The sequence below is a fragment of the Armigeres subalbatus genome, chromosome 1 (genome assembly GCF_024139115.2).
Source record: "Armigeres subalbatus isolate Guangzhou_Male chromosome 1, GZ_Asu_2, whole genome shotgun sequence".
Classification (NCBI taxonomy): domain Eukaryota; kingdom Metazoa; phylum Arthropoda; class Insecta; order Diptera; family Culicidae; genus Armigeres; species Armigeres subalbatus.
This window is the reverse complement of record NC_085139.1, coordinates 172,361,170-172,383,765: the sequence shown is the minus strand read 5'-3', so window position 1 is coordinate 172,383,765 and position 22,596 is coordinate 172,361,170. Positions and strand designations below refer to the sequence as shown.

The following is a 22,596-nucleotide window of genomic DNA, read 5'->3' as shown; positions in this document are numbered from 1 at the left end:
GTTGAATCGATCGAAAAGTATTCGATAACCGCAACGTAAACTGTGAAGCTATATCTTACATCGTAATAATGATTCTGACCATATAACATGTTGTTTTTTATTATGCGGGTTATCTTCGCTCATCTATATATTCCACTATCTATAAGGGGAACCATGCATATGCATATCTGTTTGAATACCCGTGAGTTGAATGTTGTCTGGTTTCGGCGGACTATGGTTCTGCAAGATGGAAAATGGAGTGTCTTTGTGAACGTTAGAGGCATGGATAACAATTCAAACTCACCTGTTAACAGGATGTGTGGCTTTCACAACAGGTGTACACTCTCCACTGCATCTGGATTGGTTCACAAACCGCCGGAACGGAACAGTTTCCGGATCTCGGAAACTCAGATGATTGTGAAATTTACAGATTTCCTCAGTTTATTTGACTCGTAATATGAGTGAAATGTGCAATACCCAAATATGGGTGAATCAAGTACTCATATTTAAATAGGTTAATTGATGTAAGCGTATGGGCAGTGTGTGTAACATGAAAAGGCTTAAATTCTCGTTTGTCGTGTACATTTTTTATTTGACGCACACGGCTCAGTCGCCCAATGCTACCTAAAATCTGAAAACGTCATTCGAAGAAAATTAAAAATTTTCAACAGAAGAAAGAGTAAACAAAAATTAGTTTTGTAGAAAAACATATAATTATGGGAAAACCCTTATTTTTTGCACATCCATAGCATTAGTATAAATAATTATAATAGTGTTATTGTTCTGTGACAAGTATAAGATTGTTTGCACGCTTCAAATTGGCCTTATCAAGGGTTTGAGGCAGAAGCGTCTTTGTTAGCTTCATTTTTTTATGGGCAACGTCAGGAGCAGACCCGAAGCTGAAACAAGGATCGAAGAATCATCCCTAACGTCGTCATTGCCAGTTTTGTTTGCACCACCTTTGTTGGCAGCAGGAAAAAAGCCTCAACGAAAATATCAGGAACAGGTAGGATTTTTTAATTTTATTTTTTAGTACCAAAGGGTGCGAGTAAACAATACCAAAATATAAACTATACCTCATAAAATGAAGTACTATCGAATACAAATAAATATAAATAATGTCATAATATGGCACTACCTTTTATATTCAACTTATTAAAATGAATAAAAGGTGAAAATTGTCATCAAGATAGAGGAATAAACATGTAGCAAACTTGTCGGAACTTGAAGTAAGAAATTGATGTTATGAGAGCTCAGAAGAAAAACAAACATTATTTTGTTATTTTGCTTTGCATTTGCATCCATTACAGAAACTCGAACGCTCAGCTAGTTTAGAGGGTTTCTCCACTCGTTTAAACGGAAGTTTTCGGAGGATCTATAGATCGCTCTCCTGTTCGTCGCTGCACAGTTCTTGGCCACTGAAAAGAGATACTTTTGATCAACATTGCAGACGTCCACTAAGTCGTGTTTCGCGGAGAAGGTAAGTCATTGTAAATTACAGGCCTTATAAATGAATAAGAGTTTCAAGGTTAATGGTTGAACAATAACAAAAACATTATTTTGTTATGTTTGTTTTTCGCACTAAACGACATTTTTGGATCGAATCACCATTTTCTTCATAACTTATGAACGCAAGAGCTGTTCGTTATCAAATTCAATGTTAATTAACTAGTCCCTTGTCGCAACTTATTGCGAGAAAATCGGTTAAGGACAATATGAATGGTTGGTTGATATATTACTGGCTTTGTCGGTAGAATACCTGCGTGAGCCCTTTTAAATTGTGACGCGTTTGACCTTTTTTCAGATTCTTTTTTTAAAAGGCCTAATTCAAAACTCCACGATGCCACAAATTGTTTAAACTATTATTGAGTATTGCCCGAGTGCCATTCTATTAGCTTTTATCACTCTCTAGCGGCAAGTCGGTGACACGGATGTATTTTATATTGCTACATGCGATCAACATCCGTACCTCAGCCGATTAGCAACCCCCCCTAGGCCTAGGGCTGAAAGGCTGAATTTCTGCCCCTGACTCCGAAACTACTGAGCCGATTGGCTTGAAAATTTGTATGCAGAGGTTTTTGGGGCCTGGGAAGATTCTTTAAATGGTTAGAGACCCCTTCCTCCTTTGGAAAGGAGGACTCTCATACAAATGAAACAGAATTGCGCTGCCATGCGAAGATTTTTATTAATTCTTTGTAATAATGAATTTGAGGTAATGTACGAAGGCGTTATAAATGTTATAAATACATTTATGTTACCAAAGTTCCTACTATTTGTCAATTTGAAACGCCATTATGTTTTTAATCAGTCCGTCTATAATGACGAGCAAACAATTATGTGAAGAAGTGACGACAGAAATCGACAGCTTGGCCGATCTACAGTGCATCAACTGCAGCGACAAACATCGGGCCACCACCAAGGGATGTCCGAGGCAAAGTGTTCCTTCGCTCAACGAAGTGTACTATCCGGCCATCCACGTCGATCGCTTCCAATCCTCCTACTGTATGTGAATTTCTTATCAGACGTTGGGCGGTAGTGAAAGCGATGTGCACGATTTTCAAACGAGTTATTTTTTTATTCATTGCGATAAGGCAACTCAAGGGTTCATATAAGCTCGGTCCTGATAGGGTCGTTGAAACATCTGCGGAGCGATACAGGGCTCTAATAAAAATGAAGCCACGGGTCGTACCTTAGCACCCCAGTTTAAGGCATATACTGCCAGAGAATTCTTGGATAACCAGAAATGAAACAATTGTTAAAGGCATATGTGCAAAATACGAATTCAAAAACATGCCAAGGAAAAATTACCTTACCCTTCCGGTTTTCTCGTAACATGTTGCTTTGGACTAAAAAGTATTCACACAATAAGTTTGAAAGAATGCGATTAATAAAACCTTTTGACGTGACAGTGCCCAACCTAACTATGTATTCATATATGATTTTAGCATTTAAACGGATAACAAAAGCATCAACACCACTATTTGGATTAACCAAGGCTTTCATTTTTTTAATTCTCTTCTCCAGGCGGAAAGAATCAACTGCTGCAGACGCTCGACTCCTGGCAAGGACCTGCTGGCCAGTCTCGAATGCCGAGTCGCTTTTTCTGCCACACTTCCCGGTAGATTGCAACGCGGTGCATCGCTTTCACTTCGTGGGACACGTTGCGAATGGGGCTTTTGGAAAGGTGCACAGGGTGAGGAGAGCTTCGGAGGATTTTGCGTTGAAGGTTTTGAGCAAGTCAGAGGTTGGTGTTTCTTATTTCAGTAGACAGGATTTGTGTTATACAACGAAGCTTTCTTTTCAAGATCATCAACTGTAACGCTATTCGCCAGTTGAAAGACGAAGTTGATATCCAAACAATCTGTGGCCATCATCCATTTATAGCCAAATGTTTAAATTTTTGGCAGTCTAAAACAAAGGTGTTTCTATGTAAGTATTTATTATTTTGTTCCATTTCTTTTTGTTTTAGAAATGTGGCAGTTACAGTTACAGTAATTGCTTTTGAGCATTAGCTAAATGACGACTGTTAGCTCATCGCCAATAAACGATTGTACGAGCAATGTAAATGTTGCCCTCATGAAACTTCACTCGTCATTTGAATACGGGTAAAAAAATACATACTCACATATGATGTCATGATGCAATACACAATGGTACCGAGTCGAATCTAGCAAGACAACAATATTTGCGCCTAAACTATTAGTTTTAGATATATAGTATCTTCGGGGAAAAAACTCATATTTATTTGACGATTCTTTTCCATGTAGTGACATTAGGGTGGTACCTACATTTCAGAAGTTCATAATATTATTTTTTTAATTTTTTGGTATAGAATTGTGCAATGTTCCACAAAGTTGTAGAGTAATTAATTTTGAGCAACTTTGCCGAAGAAACCATTTATCTATCACTTATGGCTAACAAATTATGAACTTTTTTAATAAGTACCAATAAGTAGTATAAGTAGTTTTCCTCCTAAACCTTGTTATACATTCCTTTACCGCAAAAACTTAGTTCCGAGCACTTAACAACTTCTAGCTTTATTCGAGCTAACAACCAAGTACCCGTACAATGTCTAATCAACCCAACTTGCAATTTGCTAACTGGAATGGAATTTTGACTTCCTACAACGACACCGCGTAGATGTTGCAGTAGTAACTGAAACATGGCTGCAACAAAAACACGCTTTCTACCATCCTGATTTCTGCTGCATTCGTTCCGACCGTAATTCCAACGATGCCGAAAGAGGGAGAGGCGTAATGATTGCCATTCGAAAAGTTATCAAGTTTGCAGAGCTGAGTATCTCGACAAAGATCATCGAAAGCATAGGCATTTCGATAAACACAACGAACGGTAGTGTACACGTTATCGCCACATACCTCCCGGGGGATGGGGGGTGGTGCGCAACACGATCCATCTGGACTCAATTTCGGCGAGACATCTCCACACTTACCAGGTGGACTGAACCATTCTTCGTCGTGGGCGATCTAAACTCACGACACCGTCAATGGAACTGTTCAAAGGCTAATAAAGCTGGCACAATATTGTCTCAGGAGGGAGCCATCTATAACTTTTTTATCCATTCTCTTGACACATTCACATTTCATTCTACGGGGCGCATCGTCCTTCGACCCTAGATCTTACTTTGTCAAACAACCTATTGGACATGACAAAGCCAACCACGCTGAACGAATTGTCATCGGATCACTTGCCACTCAGGTTTGACGTCAGGCTCACATCCACTGTGGTTCAAATAATGCCGAAGTACAGATGCTACGCGCCTGCTGACTGGCTCCGTTTCCAATACGAAATCAACGTAAAGTTGGACCTACTAAACCCAGCTTTCATAAACCTCAACAGTGAAGCCGAAGATGATGCTGCTATAGACTTTCTTACGACGACTCTTCTGGAGGCAGAATCAATTTCGGTACCGGAAGTTCAGCAACGATCGTGCACAGCTGCAACAATTCCTGAGAGTACCAGAAGGTTAATCGCATTGCGGAACAAACGGCGACGACAGTGGTACCGGCGAAGAGACCCAATTTACAAGGATATAGTGCTGTCCCTAAACCGAAGAATTAGAGAAGAATGCGAACAAGCCAGCTTCAAGCGATTTCGCGGAACTTACCAAACATTAAACGACAAACACGTCACTCTCTGGAAAATATCGAAGGCTTTACGGAAATCGACTAAGTATAGTCCACCCTTATGACAAGGAAATAACATCGTTGCTTCCTCATTGGAGAAAGCTCAACTGCTGGCTTTGAGTTTTTCACGGTCCCACACCAACCAAATTGCAGACAATCCCGAAACCGTGGCAGCGTTAAACGATTCAGGTACAACCATCGACCAATCCTTCATGACTGGGGAGCACTCTTGGTTGATTCGTCAGAAGGAGGTAGCTCAGCTTATTCGGCGACTCAAATCCAAAAAGTCTCCTGGACAAGACACGCGTACATCTCTCTGCACTCCTCCGGATCGGACTCGCGACTTGGATTTCATTGACACACACTGCCGATCTGTATCTTGTGCTTCAGATATGGCCGCGCCTTGTGATGAGGCTATGATTTTGGGCGACTTTAACCTTACTAGCATTACATGGACTCCTATTCACAGCGGCTTTTTCCGTGCGGATCTTGAAAGCTCCACGTTCCACGCAGGTGCCGTTAAACTTTTGTATAACTACAGTATCGCAACGCTATCTCAAATCAATGGCGAGGTTAACGAGAATAATTGCTCTCTGGACCTCTGCTTCGTGAGTGGTCGTACCACGGCACCTTCCATCTCTTTGGCTCCTGCACCCTTAGTTAATGATGTTGCTCATCACCGCCCTCTAGTGATTGCCTTCGAAGATAATGTTATGGGTGCTTCCTTCAACCCCCCAACCGTGGTGTCGTATGATTTCCATAAGGCGGACCATCGCAGTATTACTGAAGTGCTATCAAATATGGATTGGGAACACATTCTCGATCCAGTGGACATTAATTCAGCTGCAGAAACTTTTTCTCACATCATGGTGTACATCACCGACAGGCATGTCCCAAAAAAGTCCGTTCGATCAGACTCTCGGATCCCGTGGATGACGAATGCTCTCCGGTCGCTGAAAAGATGCAAGAAAGCTGCACTCAGAAGTTACACGAAACATCGTACGTTGCCACTCAAATTCTACTATGTCAGACTCAACAACGAGTATAAGCGGATCAGTCGTTATCATTTCCTACGCTACCAAAGAGGGATACATCGACTAAGGTCTCACCAAAAGTTCTTTTGGAGCTACGTAAATGAACAGCGCAAAGAGACTGTATTTCCATCGTCCATGGTATTCCTGTTCTCAGCTAAATTCGCCAGTGTGTTTGAAGACGAACAAATACCTGTTGATGTCGTGACCACCGCTGCCAGCAACGTTTTTTTTATTTATTATCAGACTAAGGCCGGAGTGGCCTGTGCTGCACATAAAAGTCTTCTCCATTCAGCTCGGTCCATGGCTGCACTTCGCCAACCACGCAGTCTGCGGAGGGTCCGCAAATCGTCCTCCACCTGATCGATCCAACTTGCCCGCTGTGCACCTCGCCTTCTTGTTCCCGTCGGATCATTGTCGAGAACCATTTTCACCGGATTACTGTCCGACATTCTGGCTACGTGCCCGGCCCATCGCAGTCTTCCGATTTTCGCGGTGTGAACGATGGATGGTTCTCCCAACAGCTGATGCAGCTCGTGGTTCATTCGCCTCCTCCACGTACCGTCCGCCATCTGCACTCCACCATAGATGGTACGCAACACTTTCCTTCCAAAAACTCCCAGTGCGCGTTGGTCCTCCACGAGCATCGTCCAGGTCTCCTGTACGTAGAGAACTACCGGTCTTATAATCGTTTTGTAGATAGTCAGTTTGGTACGGCGGCGAACTCTATTCGATCGAAGTGTCTTGCGGAGTCCAAAGTACGTACGATTTCCAGCCACTATGCGCCTCCGAATTTCTCTGCTGGTATCGTTATCGGCAGTCACCAGTGAGCCCAAGTACACGAATTCTTCAACCACCTCGATTTCGTCACCACCGATAGAAACTCGTGGTGGGTGGCTTACATTGACCTCTCTTGAGCCTCTTCCTATCATGTACTTCGTCTTCGACGTGTTGATGACTAGTCCAATCCGTTTAGCTTCGCTTTTCAGTCTGATGTAGGCTTCCTCCATCCTCTCAAAGTTACGTGCCATGATATCAATGTCGTCGGCGAAACCAAATAACTGGACGGACTTCGTGAAAATCGTACCACTCGTGTCAATCCCTGCCCTTCGTATTACTCCCTCCAAAGCGATGTTGAATAGCAGACACGAAAGACCATCACCTTGCCGTAACCCTCTACGAGTTTCGAAGGGACTCGAGAATGCCCTGAAACTCGAACTACGCACATCACCCGATCCATCGTCGCCTTGATCAACCGTATCAGTTTATCCGGAAATCCGTTTTCGTGCATTAGCTGCCATAGCTGGTCCCGATCGATTGTATCATATGCGGCTTTGAAGTCGATAAATAGATGATGTGTGGGCACGTTGTATTCGCGGCATTTCTGCAATACCTGACGTATGGCGAACATCTGGTCTGTGGTAGAGCGTTCACCCATAAATCCCGCCTGGTACTGCCCGACGAACTCTCTTGCAATTGGTGTTAGTCGGTGGCATAAAATTTGGGAGAGTACCTTGTAGGCGGCGTTCAGCAATGTGATTGCGCGGTAGTTGCTACAATCCAGCTTATCGCCCTTTTTGTATATGGGACACACGACCAGGGTTGTAAATTTTCGGCAGCACTGGATGAAGGTGATGTTTTTTTATATCATGTTTTTATTTTCTTCCTGCTGTGAAATCAACCTCACATTCCCGGAGAGGCAGAAAAGTAAACAACAGAACTCACATCACCCACTGCGCCGAGAAGATGAAATTTACCACAGCAAAATGTACACATTCACCCAGCAAATTGTGGCAGCAAGTACTGATCCTTGTGGTACTCCGTTTTGTTGAATTTGTTCAGAGGAGAAATGCCCTTGATAAAGCACTTTGAAACGTCTTTCTTCGAGAAATTTTTGGCAAAAGGTAGCCATGTGTCCCCCTATGCCAGCTTTTGACAGATTTTTTAGTATCAGATAGCGCCAGGTTCTGTCGTATGCCTTTTCTAAGTCCAGGAAAAGAAGTTCTGCGTGTTTTTTCTCATTTATGGCTTGGGTGCATATGTCTTCTATCTCTGTAAGGGGATCAGTTGTTTGTTTTCCTTTCCGGAAAGCGAATTGATTAGGTCCCAGGACTGATTTATTTTCGAGTTCGTTCATTAGTCTGCGATTGACCATTCTTTCGAAAAGTTTCATCACACAGCTTGTTAGGTATATGGGTCGAAGATTTTTTGGATCGTTTGTGTGTTTTCCTGGTTTAGGGATTGGGATTAGGTGAGATTCTCTCCAGGTGTTGGGGAATATTCCATTGATCCAAATGTTATTGTATGATGCAAGTAATTTCTTCTTGATAAATAGTGGAAGTCTTTTCAGCATTTGATTGTGGATGTCATCAGAACCAGGTGAGGATCCTTTCAGTGTGTCCATATGGTATATAAGCTCTTCCAAAGTAAATTCTTTGTTGTACAGTGAATATCTTGCTGTGGGGAAATTGATTGGCTGCTGTTCTTCAGCATTCTTTTTAGTAATGAAGGTGAGTGGGTATGCGCTGTCTGATGATTCTTTGGTGAAGTGTTTGGCAAGGTGTTCCGCAATCTGTTGAGGGTCAGTTATGTTGTTGTTATCTGATGTTATCGTCCAGATGTCCAGATTCTTCCTAGTTGCTATCAATAGCATAAACGATTGGATACCCAAAAACACCATTATCAAACTATATGCAGACGACATCACCATCGCCGTAATCACAAGATGCGCCAGATGGACCCGTTTTAAGATACAAAAAATCCTAGACCGAATTAAAGACTGGTGCATTGAAACTGGATTTACCATCTCTACTCAAAAGTCGTCAATTATGCACATTGGAAACCGGAAAAAACTTCTAAAACAGCCTCCTGCCATACTTGATAAAGAACCAATTAAACCAACTAAGAAGACAAAACTGCTAGGAATGTGGCTAGACCACAAACTCAACTTCAAACATCATATTCAAACGAAGCGAGATGAATGTAAACGAATATTAGCCCTGATGAAAAGTATAAGCAGCACAAATTTCGGAGCAGATCGAAGATATATCCGAAGAAATGGATATTAAACACCATGCTTGTTCCCAGACTTATATACGGAGGCCCTATAATAAGCCGAGCTAAAGATACCGATCTCAACAGACTGCGCCCCATATACCATCAAGGAATTCGAATAGCCACTGGGGCATTTCACTCCAGCCCAATTGAAAGCCTGTTAGCAGAAAGTGGACAACTTCCATTGGATCTTAGAATATCTGAAGCACTTATCTTATATAGTACAAAACAAATGTGCCGCAAAGCTATCTCCCCAACCTGTACACTAGCACCATCAAACAAATAAACGGAGTCAACATAACCACACACAATACTCTAACACCCACCGAAAAAAGAATCCGTTTTCTCGAAGCATGCAAACTCAAATACCCCCACCACAAACACATATACACCGATGGATCAAAAACCAGACAAGGAACGGGAAGCGGAATATACTCGAGTGACCATGAAATTAGCATCAATCTTCCTAAACATTTATCCATCTTCAGCGCGGAAGCATACGCAATAAATAAAGCAATTGACCTCAACCCCACTGAATTGACAGTCATATTCAGCGATTCCGAAAATGGCCTCGCGGCAGTTAAAGGGCACAACTCTAACCACCCATGGATAGAAGATATCAAAAACAAAGTAAAACAAAACCCTGGCCGCTTAGACCTGTGCTGGGTACCAGCTCATATCAACATAACTGGCAACGAAAAAGCCGACAAACTAGCGAAACTTGCCACAGCAGCACAGACATCCACCAATATTGAAACACCATACGATGATTACAAAAAGCTAGTTAAACTCCATACAAGACTAACATGGGAGAATGCCTGGCACAATAACCGCGGACACTTGAGAGAAATAAAATATGATACAAGCGAATGGTCAACATCATTCTCGTTGAACAGAGAAGAAAGCAAAGCTATTACCCGACTCAGAATCGGTCACACTAGAATTACACATGGACATTACGCCCGCAAGGAAGCCGCACCCACCTGCTCAGCATGTGGCTCCCCAATTACAGTGAAGCACATCATTCTGGAATGCACCAAATTCAGCAAACACCGTATCGAAGAAAATATCGCCAAGTCACTCTACCTGGCCCTAGTAAACGATATCAATGAACTTAGAAAAACAGCATCATACCTCACGAAAACGAATTTGATCCACGAAATTTAACGCATCAGCAAAAATACTTACACGATGAATAAGCCAACCACCGAGCTACGCAGCATAAGGGAATCAAGACAACCAACCTGACGGGAACCCGGACCAAAGGCTAACACGAACGATAAATCCACAGTGACTAGATATAAGAATGTATTGTAATTTTATCCTCCGGTGACTTAAATGACAACAAGTTAAAAAGGTCACCTAAATAAATCAAATACAACAACAACAACCCAGCAAATTGAAAAAATTCACCACGCGTTTAAATGGGCCACTCACAGTCATACGGTAAGGCGCGAACCGAGCAGCCTGTCAGAGTGGCTGAATGCGAAATTGAACTGTCGGTGTTGGAAATGATTTTTCGGCTGCACCCAGTCGCACTCACTACGGCGGCGATGAAGGCGACTGCAGATTATACTGAGATCCATGTTTTTCACTGCATTGACTGTGAAATATTTCTAGCCTGCACACGACACCTTCCATCCACTCCTGCCGCAGAACCTCATCCTCCCAAACCTTGGTAATCACCCAGTGCAGCGCTCTAGCCAGTGCTTCACCACCGTGTTTAAACAGCTCTCCTGGTAGTTGGTAGTTTGTTGTTTTTCAGCCGGCCGATCTTCTCCTGGATTTCCTGGAGATTCGGAGCCGGAAATCGCATGTCCTGCGCGCGTGCTCCTAGGTTCATTGCCAGCAACGTCCCATTAGCGAATCAATCGCTCGGTGATATCGAGGTGAATGTCGAATTTGTTGTGCCTAACGTCGTACGTCTCGGATAGCATGATTGCACGCACTCACATGGACGTGATATACACGGATCTTTCTGCAGCATTCGATAAGCTGAACTATAAAATTGTAAACGCCAAGCTTGACAGACTTGGAGTCGCTGAAAATCTTCTCGATTGGTTTCAATCGTATCTGACCGGACGCCAGCTTGTGGTTGCTTTAGGCGATTGTCGCCCAGATTGTTTCCGCGCTTCGTCTGGTATACCGCAGGGCAGAAACTTGGTGTCACTAATTTTCCTGCTTTACTTCAACAATGTTCACCATGTAATTGATGGACCACGGCTATCCTTTGCATCTGCTCAATAGCCGATTGCCAATCCCTCCAAAACCAGATCAGTGTGTTTACCAACTGGTGTACTCTGAACCGACTTGTGGTCAATCTGCCGAAATGTTCGGTAATTACTTTTTCACGAAAGAAGGAGCCGATCTGGTTTAGTTACTCTTTTCTCGACACAACCATCAACCGAGTGCATTGCGTGAAAGATTTGGGAGTTCTCCTGGATTCGCAACTTACATTTGCCCAGCAGAGAGTTTTTAATAGGATGGCATCAGTATTTGCCTATAACTTGACAAGAGATGCGCTTCGCCGTAGTTTTGTAAATGTTTTCCGTCGTAGTAGCTGACGCGCATATGCTAGATAAGTCATTTACTCGGAATAAGGCAAAAGAGTATATGATCCCTTCTTTAAAAGTACGCATTTGCCCGGAAAAGGTAGAAGACTAAGTGACCCATTTTTTCAAGAACGTAAAAGTCGAAGCGTAAATGATGTCTTCTATATGCATACGATCGGAATAAGACTAATGAGCTGATGATTCCATATTTTCTTATAACGAGAAAGCATGCATGCATTTGGCTGGAAGAATTCTAATGAGTAGATCATTCCTCCATTCCAAGTCTTCTTCTTCTTATTGGCATTACATCCCCCCATTCCAAGTACGCATATAAAAAAAAATAAAAAATCACATTTTTCAGGAATAAGCAAATTAGTACATTATTTCTTCATTTAAATCCATTTAAATTAAAATTTACTCGGAATTAGGAGAAAAAGTAAATCACTCCTTAAAAACGCATTTGCCCAGAATAAGGCAATAATACAGATGTAAATCAAGCTTCTGCCTAAAGTTTTTTTTATAATTCTTTTAATTATTATGCCAAATGGTCATTATGCCAAATGGTCGTTATGCCAAATGGCCATAAAATCATTATGACTATTTTTCTTCATTATGCCAAACGGTCGTTATGCCAAATGGTCTTTATGCCAAATAGCCCCTGGCTATTCAACTCGTTATGCCAAATGGATTTCAGTCAAACCTCTATGAGTCGATATTGCAGGGACCATCGACTCAAGGAAATATCGAGATGTGGAACAGAAACTTCTTGGAAAGCTCTTTGAAGGGACCATCACAGTAGCCATCAATATGGAATAATTTGTTTCCATGAGTCGATATCGAGTCATAGAACATCGACTCATGGAGGTTTGACTGTAATTCCAAACGGCATTATGCCATTTAGGGTAGCCCAATGGATGACACCCACCTGGTAGATTTAACTTGACTCTTTACGCAACTCTATATATAATAGACTCTGGTTCATATGCGCTTCCAGTTCAGAAATGAGAGCTTTTCATGCCAATACCAATGCATTGTTTGTTGCTTGTTCTTATGACTTGTACTTTGCCAACATCATCTGGTTCAAATCCGAAAGCATTTTTATTTTAAGGTCTGTCTCATCCTGCAAATTAAACTAAAAAAGGAAAGCTTGAAAATTAAAAAATCACCTGGTAATAATTATGGCTGGTGCTCCCAACAAGACCAAGAAAACATCTATCAAAAAGGGTCCGCGACGTTAGGCATAAGTACGTTAGGCATAATGTTTCTCAGACATAATGTACGTTAGGCATAATTCATTATGACTAATTATGTTTTCTTATTCATTCTTTCTTTTCAGTATCTAACTTCTACGCCAACGGAGAGCTATTCCAGAGGTTCAAAAAATTCCCTATAGATCTTGTGCGACTCTACATAGCTGAAATCGCCCTTGCATTAGGTAAGTCTTCACGTTAGCTTTTATATTGGCACCTCAAGATTACCAGATTTCCATTCCACTATTTGACAGATTTTCTCCACCAAGCGGGAGTTATCTATCGGGACTTGAAACCGGAGAATGTGCTTTTCGATCAGGACTACCACGTGCGTTTGATCGACTTTGGACTGAGCAAGTGGTTGAGCATAGGAAGCCGGACGCGCACCCTATGCGGAACTCTGCAGTACATGGGTAAATCATCGTTCTAATTAGAGATAACACTTAGCTTCTGTGAGCGAACCGCTTGATCGTGTGCAGGAATAATTTGTTTAGTTATACGCTCACTTGCGTCCAGCAATAGGGAGGAGTTCAATGATTAAAAAGCGCAAAGTGCTTCATTAGATATATGTAGTGGTGGCAATTTGGAATCATTATGAATGCTCGTTCGCAAACGTTCGATCTGACGATGGAAGGTCGTCAGGTGGACGAAGCTGTTTCAAGCATCTTCCATACGATTCTGTTTCATCGTAGTTTGGGAAAATTTATGTATACCGGGGAAGCCATGTACTCTATTGGAACCATCGGTTACATGGACGTGGACTGTGATTTTATCGACTTCACCTACGTTTGTTGCACTTCTCCTACCCTGGATGAGAAGGTCAAGACCGAAATTGGTGAGTTTAGTCGTCAGTTGCGTAGCAATGAGAGCTCTGGGACAGGACAGATTAGCTTAGAATTTTTCCAACGTAAGAAAGGACGGTGGGCATTTCTGTCCGAAAACATCCCCTGGGAAGTGTGGACCATTAAGTTGGAATTGGTAAATCTGACGAACGAGGACGATCGACAGATTTATCGTGAGCAAGTGGGGGATACTCTGTCGGATAAGATAGTTTACATAACAGAGGTGATGAATAGACACGATTACCTGCCAAAAACTCCAAATCAGACGGAGTTGGATTCGGTGTTTGATACTTCTTATCCGGACGTGCAGCCGTATCTGTTCCAGTTCAAGTTTACCACCACCGGGCCCAGCATGAATTCTGTGGGCAAAACAGTCAAAAAGTTATTCAAGGAAATTTCATTGTGACTGTACGTTGGAAGTTCGTTTTAGCAATGGTAACGTTTGTTAGCGTCTACTCTAATATGATGTGGATATGTGTAATGCTTTATTCGATTGCATTATTTGTTTGGAACGCTCAGTGAGGCTTTTTAAGAAGTAGGTACAGTATGATGTAATTGGATAAGCTGACGGTGTAGTAGAGTCGTATGGATGGGCTTGCTTTCAATTTTATTTCGAGTAATCGTTTGAGTTTCTGATAACGCCTTAATTGTTAAGATGTATTAAAATAATTATATTAACAATGAATGCTAAATCTATCGTTTTATTTTGTGGTATCGATATTTGTGACCATTAAATGAGCATACAATTTGTATTCCCAAAGGTTTTTGCTCTGTTCATCAAAAATGAACAGAAAAGTTTTTGTTACACGATTCATTAACATAATTATTTTGCCTGTACCATAAACATTAAAACAATTATATTAACAATGAATGCTGAATCTATCGTTTTATTTTGACTAATCGATATTTGTGACCATTAAATGAGCATACAATTTGTATTCCCAAAAGTTTTTGATCTGTTCATCAAAAATGAACAGAAAAGTTTTTGTTACACGATTCATTAACATAATTATTTTGCCTGTAATCGCGTAACTCACTTATACGAATAGAAAACCGGTGCTATTCATGACACTTTTATGATTTTATCAAACATATATAAGATGCTTCTTCAATTGAACTCATCTGAACTTTTGTTAATGAATTAAATTTGAATTGACTGTCGAATAATTAGACGCGATTCATCAATTATCAACTTGGGATTCTCATATTTGTTGAATTATCATCTAAAAATATGAAAGATGTCGTGTGTATTGTTTTACAAGTTATCATTCAATACAGTCGATTGTTCTCCCACAACAGATATTGTACATTTATCAATTAATAGGCTAAAAGGGTTCAGCAACTTTCCTATCCCCTTCTTCTACCACATTATTTTTATCTGTTTTCAATAAACGATTTTTTTTTATCCGAATATATTTTGTATGAAAGTAACCCTATCAATGGAAGCAAACCATTATAAGTACAATTATAATATTTAAGTGCTATTATAACTATGCTTTCATTGGCGTTGCAATCGTTACCAGCTTTAAATGGCATTATAAAAGATGCTAGAATGTATGTAAAATAAGCGTGGACATTAGGTTAAGTCGTACAACTGAAATCGAGCTAAGCTTAAACATCACCCTTTATGATGCACAGTTCATTTGCAACAACAGCTCGTTCTTTCTTAAGTTAATCGGTAATCGATGAATTATGTTAGTCATGCAAAGGTTCAAAAGAACCATTCATGAGGATGGAATGTGATAGAAAGCTAAGCGACCGAAAGAATGGCAAAAATAAGATTATTATACTTAGCTTCAATAATAATTGCACCAGTGTCCGCTGGTGTCACTATTTTAAGAGATCAGTGCAAACTGCGTGTCGTGTTAAATACTGTAAAACAAAAAAAGCAACGGACAAACTGTACATTTTAACCGTTAGTAAGTCATTAACGTAAAGATGAGATAGAATTCTTTTTTTCAGTGTAGATATGTTAAACTCGGGCAAACGAATGAATGATGAACACAGCTAGGAGATGCATCGATGAATTGTAGATGCTCAATAAATAAAACAAGAAAATAAAACAAATAGAATTTGTTGGTGTGAAAGAAAGCCAACTTCTGTACTGTTTTTAATCAATTTGAAAATCTTGTTTCACTGTTTTATAGATTTTTCCTTTTTCAGGTAAGTACTATATGCTGTTTGGTTTCGCTAATTATGTTTTATTTTCTCGTGTGGTTGCCGCACTTCCTTCCATCCACAGCTCCGGAAATACTGGAAGGTGAACCCTACGGCCATGCTGTTGATTGGTGGGCACTTGGTACACTGGCATGCCAAATGTATACAGGAGAGGTAAGTCCAGTTTTAACTATCTTCACAGAAATAAATTATTATGTACTTATTTATAAGTCGAAGAGTCGTATTAGTCATGATAACACGACAAAAGATATAGGGTAATGGTAAAGTGGTTCACAGGGTTAGATTGGTCAGTGCCGTTCGTGAGCATCATAAACAGTTTTAATAAAAAAAAATGATGAATTTATGTTCTAATCAAAATTATGTTACCAATGCTTACTAGGGGCCCTCTTTATCCGTGTGGTAAGACGCGCAACTACAAATCAAGATCATGCTGAGGGTGGCTGGGTTCGATTTCCGGTGCCGGTCTCGGGTTGGAAATTGTCTCGACTTCCCTGGGCATAAAAGTGGTGGTGGCTGGCCCAATTATTACTTCCGGTCTTTTACTATACTTAGTATAGTAATAGTCAAGCATTCGTTCTACATATTACTAATATGGGGGTAAGCGTGGTTAATTGTTATAGAATTTAAAAGAAAACGAATGCTAAGACCAAGTGCCACTGGATGACTCCAAACGGGCCAGTATAATGTGGGGTAGTCAGGGTTTAACTAAATTAGCTAATAGTATAACTTATTTTGCCACGCACCAATTTCAGTATAATTTGTTTCTACGAATCAAATTCCTAGAAGTTAGGTTTTCAGCATTACTTAGCGCAAGAGAGGGTTTAAACTCTGCGTTAAACTGAATTTTATTCGCCGATTCGGGGCGTTATCATGAGTGATCAGCACTCATGGAACACATTGTTTAACGCGAATGTCAGCCGAGTTCGATCAAAAGTGTAAGATTTAGTGTAATTAGTTTAATTATTTTTATTTTTAGGCATCAAACGTTAGGAGCATGTTTTCAGCGTCGCACAGCCCAGGAGAGGGTGTAAGCTCACAACGGTATAGTGTAGGCCGTCCTCGATTGGGGTCCTGTGGGTCGCATGTAGTGGCTGTGCTCGGGGCAGTTATGTGTTGAAAGCGGTTTCGGGGCAGTTAGGATTGAGTTTTAATATAAACAGATGTAGGATTGAACAAAGTTATAACCTTTAAGGTTCATATTGTGGAGACTATTGACAGCCAAAGCGTTGAGGATAAGCTTTTAGTTAGCAACTGAATTAATTTATCCGATTTGGAATCCTAGATTGAATAGTAGGTATATATGGACAATAATAGAAACTATATACAGTTATCATTTTATTAAGTATTGAGTATATGTTTTTGGTTGAGTATCAGATGGGCATGTGTGATATCCATTAATAAGACAGAATTATTAGAACTGTATTTTTGTCTTTGTAGTAAGATTAATTACTTACTAATGTTTTGCGGGCCGGCGAGTGAAAGCGGCCCAATTCTTTTATCTACCTCTTTCCAGACGACCAGTGATGAAGAAAATCTTATTGTTCCGGTATCAGCAGTGGTATTCATATTCATAACAACCACCGTCAATACAGGAAGTCTGTGTTCACAACGTGATTACTTCAAGGACAATCCCAACATCTTCTGTGAATTGCAGATAAGTATTGCGTTTATATTTTAATTGCACTGAGCTCGTTCTAATCTGATCGATGAATGAATTTACTTGTCACTAATCAATATCATTAGTAAATTTAAATATTCCGTAGATTAGAAAAGCAAGTGCATATATTTCTATTTTATGGCAACATATCACAACGAAACGGACCCTTGGGAGCCTTAAGTAAGATCTCGGTCCGGTTGCATCTAAGGAGATCTTAGTGCAGTGCACACCGGACGTGTTGCCCAGTAGACGTATCGCTCAGTGGTATTTAAATACAACGCAGATAGGCTATGGTCAGAGGGTGCGTTGATATTACAAGATTACAAGATTACAAGATTACAAGACTTCCCTGGGCATAAAAGTATCATCGTGCTAGCCTCATGATATACGAATGCAAGAATTGTAACCTGGCTTAGAAACCACGCGGCGGTTAATAACTGTGGAAGTACTTATTAAACACTAAGCTGCGAGGCGGCTTTGTCCCAGTGTGGGGGTGTAATGCCAATGAGAAGAAGAAGAAAAAGAAGAAGGGTTTGCTTACTGTTGGTTATTGCACCAAGCAGCCAAAAAAATCGAAAGTTGTTCTCAATTTCAACACCTACATTGAATATTGCATACCCCCAAAAATTTGTCTTCACTTCAGATGTTTTAGGGGAGGACGGGGCCGGATGAGCACTCCTGAATTTTTCCATTATGCTAATTTTTGACGTAGGTCTTTCTTTACTATACTGGATGTCATTAAAATTTTTGGAAATCAAAAGCGTTACGCTAAAAGGGAAGATTTCGAACGATACTAGCGTCTTTCTCTTTCGATGGATTTTATTTATTTATTTATTTACTAGCTTTATGTACCCGGCCTTGCTCGGAATTGCCAGTTTGGTTTTCATTTTTTTCACAATCAAAAAAAGATAAAACCAATTGGTCAACAGAGTAATTGTGTTAACTTATTTATACTTCATTATTTGATTTAAAGAAGGCTTTTGGAAGCATTGACTGATCTTGAAAAAGAGATCGTTGGTTTGAATAGCCTTATTCCGGGCAAACGTCAATTGCTAAAGAAGGAAAAACATCCACCGATGCTTTATTCCGAACAAACCCCCATTTTTGAAGAAGGGATCACACTCACCATTGCCTTATTCCGGGCAAATGTCTACTTTTAAAGAAGCAATCACATCCACCATCCAGAAGGAAACAAATGAATCATTGCTTTCCACTGGGCAAACCATGATTCCGATGAAGGGTAACAATTACCATTGTTCTATACCCAGCATGCTTTCTATGAAAGGTTTTTCTGATGCTGTTCATAAATATCCCAAATGCCCTTCATGTCGAATGACCTTAGGCCAAATAGTGTTATGTTAATGGCCTGCTTCGTTTAGACCACCGAGCTCGTCTTATCAGATTAGTTGTTGTGGACCTGCATTTCACAAACCCATGCTGGTGCACGGAAATAACTGGACTTACGGCTCTATACAAAGTATCGTGGGCAAAACACTCAAGCACTTTAGAAAAGCAATTTAGTATCGAAATTCCACGATAGTTTCCTGCGTCGTTTAAGGTGCCCGATTTATGAATTGGAGTGATTGATGCTACCTTCCATAACTCTGGAAATACTCCGGTAGAGAAAGAGCGATTGAAGATTATAGATGCTGGCAAAGCAAGTGCTTGAGCGCATTGCTTGATGAATAACGGTTGAATACCATACTGACCAGGACCATTAGGAGCATCCAAATCTGAAAACCGCCTAAACACGTCTTCCACCGACACTTCAATGAGAGGCATATGTAGATCATATTCCATTATTCTGTCAAGCACCCCATTTGTCACCGATGGTTGATTATTGTTATAAACACCTTTGAAAAATTCAGCCAACAGGTTGACTGATTCTTCGGCAGAAGAAGAAGTCAACCTGTGAAGATTTATATGTATTTCAATCGACTCCAGCAATTTTGCAATTTCATTGAAAATTAAGATTATTCGCGATAAGCTAATATACATTTCAATTCTTTTCAAAGCCAGTAAAAATTTCAGATAATAACCAATTTCGTTCGTGCATTCCTAAAACGGACATCAGAATCATGTAAGTTACGGGTCTTCTGGTCAACCGCAACATTTTCTTTGGGTAGAAGCAGTGCTTGCCGTGCGCGAGTCAATCATACGTGCGTCGAACCAAATGCGCTGAACCAGACCGAAACGTAACGAAACTAGGCAAGACACGGAGAAGAAGACGACGACGATGGTGGCTGCAGCACCAATAACGGTAGCGGGGGGCGGTCGATCCCGACAACAACCGAAGCGGAAACCACAGAGGACTTGACTTAACCAGACCTGTGAAGATACTCCTTTGCCAGGCAAAGCGTCATCATCATCGACGCGAATTGCTGTTCAGGTGTTCTGTGCTGAGACAACATTGTTAGTAGCGGGGGGACTGAAACACCCGCAGTAGACTTGGGGTTAATAGAATGGGACATGGTATTTCGGATGATAAAATTTAGCATTGATAACTAGGGATGCTCATTCAGTCACGTTCGCTTTGTATGTCAGCAGTATCAAACAATGTTTTCTATAGGGTCTGGTTCATTTGGCATAAAGTCAGTTGGCATAAAGGCCATTTGGCATAACGGTCATTGAGCATAACGGATATTTGGCCTAAGTTCAAACTGCAACAAAAAGTGTGTCGTTTGGCATAACGGACATTTGGCATAATTTGGAACTGTTAAAAGTAGAGGTTTTTTTTATGTATTTTTTCACATATAGTGACCTGCATAAAAAAAGCCCACTTGCCGTTTTTCATACAAAATGGCCAACTTTGGAGGAAAGATCTCGATTGCGTGTGAACCAATTTAGCTGAAAATTTGACCAGTGCTCAGATATAACTTGAATTTGACCACACTTGATCATCGCGGTAATACCAAAACGATTTTTTTGACAAAAACTTATTTTTTAACGTTATGTGGAAGATATTGATTTGGAAAATGTATTGGAGGTAACCACTTTCCCTTCGATGGGACTCGAACCCATGACCCTACAGTACGCTAGACTGGTGCTTTAACCAACTAAGCTACGAAGGACCTCCGTCGTTTCCAAATCAATATCTTCCACATAACGTACATATCCACATATGAGTTTTCATAACATTGTAAATTAACGTCCAAGACGGGTGGTTTAATCCCCGCAAATAGGCAATTAACTTCGATTGAACTGAACCTGAGTTGCGTGCTCTTGCCTACGCAATGCGGTCGGGTCTGAGCTTGAAGACCGACTGGAAAATAGCTTACATAACCTCACTTGATCAGTACAGTTGCTGATGAAGAATGTGTACAGCCGCCAGACATTCTAAATACTCACGCTCCTCTAATGTGGACGTGTACTATACACATGTGGAAGTGCTGGCTTGAGAAATGGATTGCGAGTGATTTGACTATGCGTCCAATTTGGGAATCTCGAGCTCGTTCAGTAGCTGCTAGGTTGCGAAGGCCGACGGAGGTCCTTCGTAGCTTAGTTTAACCAATTAACCAACAAAGCACCAGTCTAGCGTACTGTAGGGTCATGGGTTCGAGTCCCATCGAAGGGAAAGTGGTTACCTCCAATACATTTTCCAAGTAAATATCTTCCACATAACGTACATATACACTAGAGTGGGGCGCAGTTGTATGGAAAAACGCAAACTTCGTCCGATCAAGTGAGATCAAGGTTTTTCTGAATCGTTCTGGGACCCCAATCAACTGTGCAAAATATTTGCTCGATTGGTTGCGACCTCGCATGCCGCATCGCGTTTTAAATTTACATGGAGATTAGTATGAAAAAACGTACTTTTTTACATTTTTGCTATTAGCGGCTTTATTTTATCATCAATCACGTGACTCAATACGTTAGCATATAGTCTGGAAGATGCCGAAAGACTTTGCCGAAGAAGGTACATAGCTGGAAGGTCTACAAAAAATGTTATTACGTTTCGAAAATTGATTGTTCAAACCATATGCAAGAAATAAATGTTTCTGCCAGCACTACCGGACGATCTATGGTTATCGAAGGGCATAACCCATCTTCCTTCTTGTCGGATTTTTTTTCTTTGTGAAATGATTCCGGATAGCTCCCATTAGCTCTAAAGCCCTACAAGATCAATTATTTTGAAATAACACTCAGTTAAATTATTAGTCTACGTAGTTCGGCAATGCTGGCAGAATAAACGATTTTTTGCATATGGTTTGAACACTCAATCTTTGAAGCGTTATAACTTTTTTCGTGGACGTTCCAGCAACGTGCCTTTTTCAGGAAAGTTTTTCGGCATCCTTTGGGTTATACTTTAACGCAATGTGCCACTTGGTTTACGATGAACTGAAACCTCTAGTAGTAGAAATGCAAAAATATACGTTCTCCCATACTAATTTCCATACAAACTTCAAACGCGATGCGGAAAGCGAGGAAGCAACCAATCGATCCCAGTTGTTCAGGACCCAGAGTGGTTTCGAAAAACCATTGATTTGAAAAAATGACCATAACGCCCCACTCTAATATCCACATATGAGTTTTCATAACATTGTAAATTAACGTCCAAGTCGGGTGGTTTAATCCCCGGAAATAGGCAATTACCTTCGATTGAACTTATTTTTTAAATATCTTGAATTCTATTGGGCCCTCCTTGGCCGTGCGGTAAGACTCGTGGCTACAAAGCAAGACCATGCTGAGAGTGGCTGGGTTTGATTCCCGGTGCCGGTCTAGGCAATTTTCAGATTGGAAATTGTCTCGACTTCCCTGGGCATAAAAGTATCATCGTGCTAGCCTCAGGATATATGAATGCAAAAATGGTAACCTGGCTTAGAAACCTCGCAGTTAATAACTGTGGAAGTGCTTAATGAACACTAAGCTGCGATGAACACTAAGCTAATGAACACTAAGCCACTTGCTG

At 40.8% G+C, this 22,596-nt stretch overlaps 2 protein-coding genes across 2 annotated transcripts in view; both read left to right on the top strand.

Moving 5' to 3' along the window:
- The first annotated feature begins 611 nt into the window (after window positions 1–611).
- Window positions 612–22,596, top strand: part of LOC134205529 (serine/threonine-protein kinase S6KL) — a 111,908-nt gene continuing 89,923 nt past the window's right edge. Inside the window, exons 1-7 of the mRNA XM_062680817.1 lie at window positions 612–985; window positions 1,290–1,459; window positions 3,004–3,223; window positions 3,285–3,408; window positions 13,097–13,195; window positions 13,265–13,423; window positions 16,095–16,183. Of these exons, the coding sequence (XP_062536801.1) occupies window positions 851–985; window positions 1,290–1,459; window positions 3,004–3,223; window positions 3,285–3,408; window positions 13,097–13,195; window positions 13,265–13,423; window positions 16,095–16,183 (996 nt within the window). The 5' untranslated portion in view covers window positions 612–850. The remainder of the gene's footprint in view (window positions 986–1,289; window positions 1,460–3,003; window positions 3,224–3,284; window positions 3,409–13,096; window positions 13,196–13,264; window positions 13,424–16,094; window positions 16,184–22,596) is intronic.
- On the top strand, window positions 13,442–14,544 carry LOC134205531 (autophagy-related protein 101). The gene has a single exon (XM_062680823.1). The coding sequence runs from the start codon at window positions 13,605–13,607 to the stop codon at window positions 14,256–14,258; it is 654 nt and encodes a 217-aa protein (XP_062536807.1). The 5' UTR covers window positions 13,442–13,604; the 3' UTR covers window positions 14,259–14,544.

Excerpts from the sequence above, each read along its gene's own strand:
- LOC134205531 (XM_062680823.1), top strand. The coding sequence starts at position 13,605 with ATGAATGCTCGTTCGCAAACGTTCGATCTGACGATGGAAGGTCGTCAG.